Here is a 1243-nt window from a genome sequence, read left to right on the forward strand (position 1 = left end):
GAGGTGTGGTTGGGGGTGTGTCCCTATCATTTTCCTTCTTTTGATTATGGACGGTCCAGCGCTGGTTCAATAATCAGTTGAAGAAAATTAAGTTGACGGCACCCCGGGATTAATTAGGCAGCTTTTTTCCCTAACCTAAGGGTTGCCTGGGAATCAGTGGATTCTACAACATCCCTGCTCTATTTATGTAAACCATTTTCAAACAAGAAGCCTCCGGGCCAAATAGAAGATCCTGAGTGAGACAGGTGATGTGTTGGTGTCCCATGTTCCCTGATGTACTCCTTGTCCCATGTCCCCTGATGTACTGTTTATGAAACTAAAAACCCAATTTGAAAAGAAAAATAAGAAAAAACTAAAAACCCATTTGAAAATACGGTAATTAATTAGCACGTACGTAGTAACTAACGTGGCCGGTCACATGTCTTCTTAGTTCTAACCAATCAAAGTAAGCCAACCCATCAACTTCCAAAACTCACTATATAATCTCTCTCCTCACTGCTTTTGTTCTTTTAAAAAACATTTGATTTGATCCGAAACTGAGATCAAGCTTGTGATTGATTTGTAGAGGTGCAATTAATTAATGGCGCTGAAGGCTAGTGCGAGTTTTGTCCCTGGATTAACCAAAGCAAGCGTAGTTGGGAGTGAAGGCAGCGGGATTTGGGGAAATGGGTTGAATTTGGAAATATTTGGTGAGATCAGTTGGAGAAGTAGGAGGAAGGTTGAGAGAGTGAAGCCAGGGCTCGCATTCTCTGTTCTCACTTCATCTGGCGTCGACAGTGAAACCCTGGTGAATTAATTAAACTCTCTCTCTCTCTCTCTCTCTCTCTCTAAACTATATATGATTTGAAAATTTTATTTGTTGATTTGCTCTGATATTAAGTTTATAGATAGATGGTGATTTCCTGGTGTATTCCCTGATCCTCAAGTTTCAGCTTTCTTTTTTTTTACTTTGTAGTTTTAATATATTAGGGGGGTAACTGCGTTATTCAAAAAATTACCATGATACACACTGTAGATTAGAGCTGTTTATGGAAATTTTTTTTTTATGTTCGGTAGCACAAATATGCTGTTTTTAATACTTTTGATCGTTTCACGGCTTGAAGAGCTCTTTAAGTGCATGTGACCCAGGCTTAAGTTGGTCTTTTTAATTTCAAAGTTCTAGCCGAATCAATTTCTGTTTTGGGTTTGCTTCGATTAGGTGTTATTACAAGCAGATTGCTCTAGTTTTGCTTACCCTTGTTTC

General features: G+C 38.9%; 1 protein-coding gene across 1 annotated transcript in view; it reads left to right on the top strand.

The window, feature by feature from the left end:
* The window catches only part of LOC109826711 (glucose-1-phosphate adenylyltransferase large subunit 1-like), a 9926-nt gene continuing 9154 nt past the window's right edge, over positions 472–1243 (top strand). Inside the window, exon 1 of the mRNA XM_020393750.1 lies at positions 472–787. Coding sequence (XP_020249339.1) covers positions 581–787 — 207 coding nt within the window. The 5' untranslated portion in view covers positions 472–580. The remainder of the gene's footprint in view (positions 788–1243) is intronic.

The sequence above is a fragment of the Asparagus officinalis genome, chromosome 1, assembly GCF_001876935.1.
Source record: "Asparagus officinalis chromosome 1, Aspof.V1, whole genome shotgun sequence".
NCBI classification, from domain to species: Eukaryota; Viridiplantae; Streptophyta; class Magnoliopsida; order Asparagales; family Asparagaceae; genus Asparagus; species Asparagus officinalis.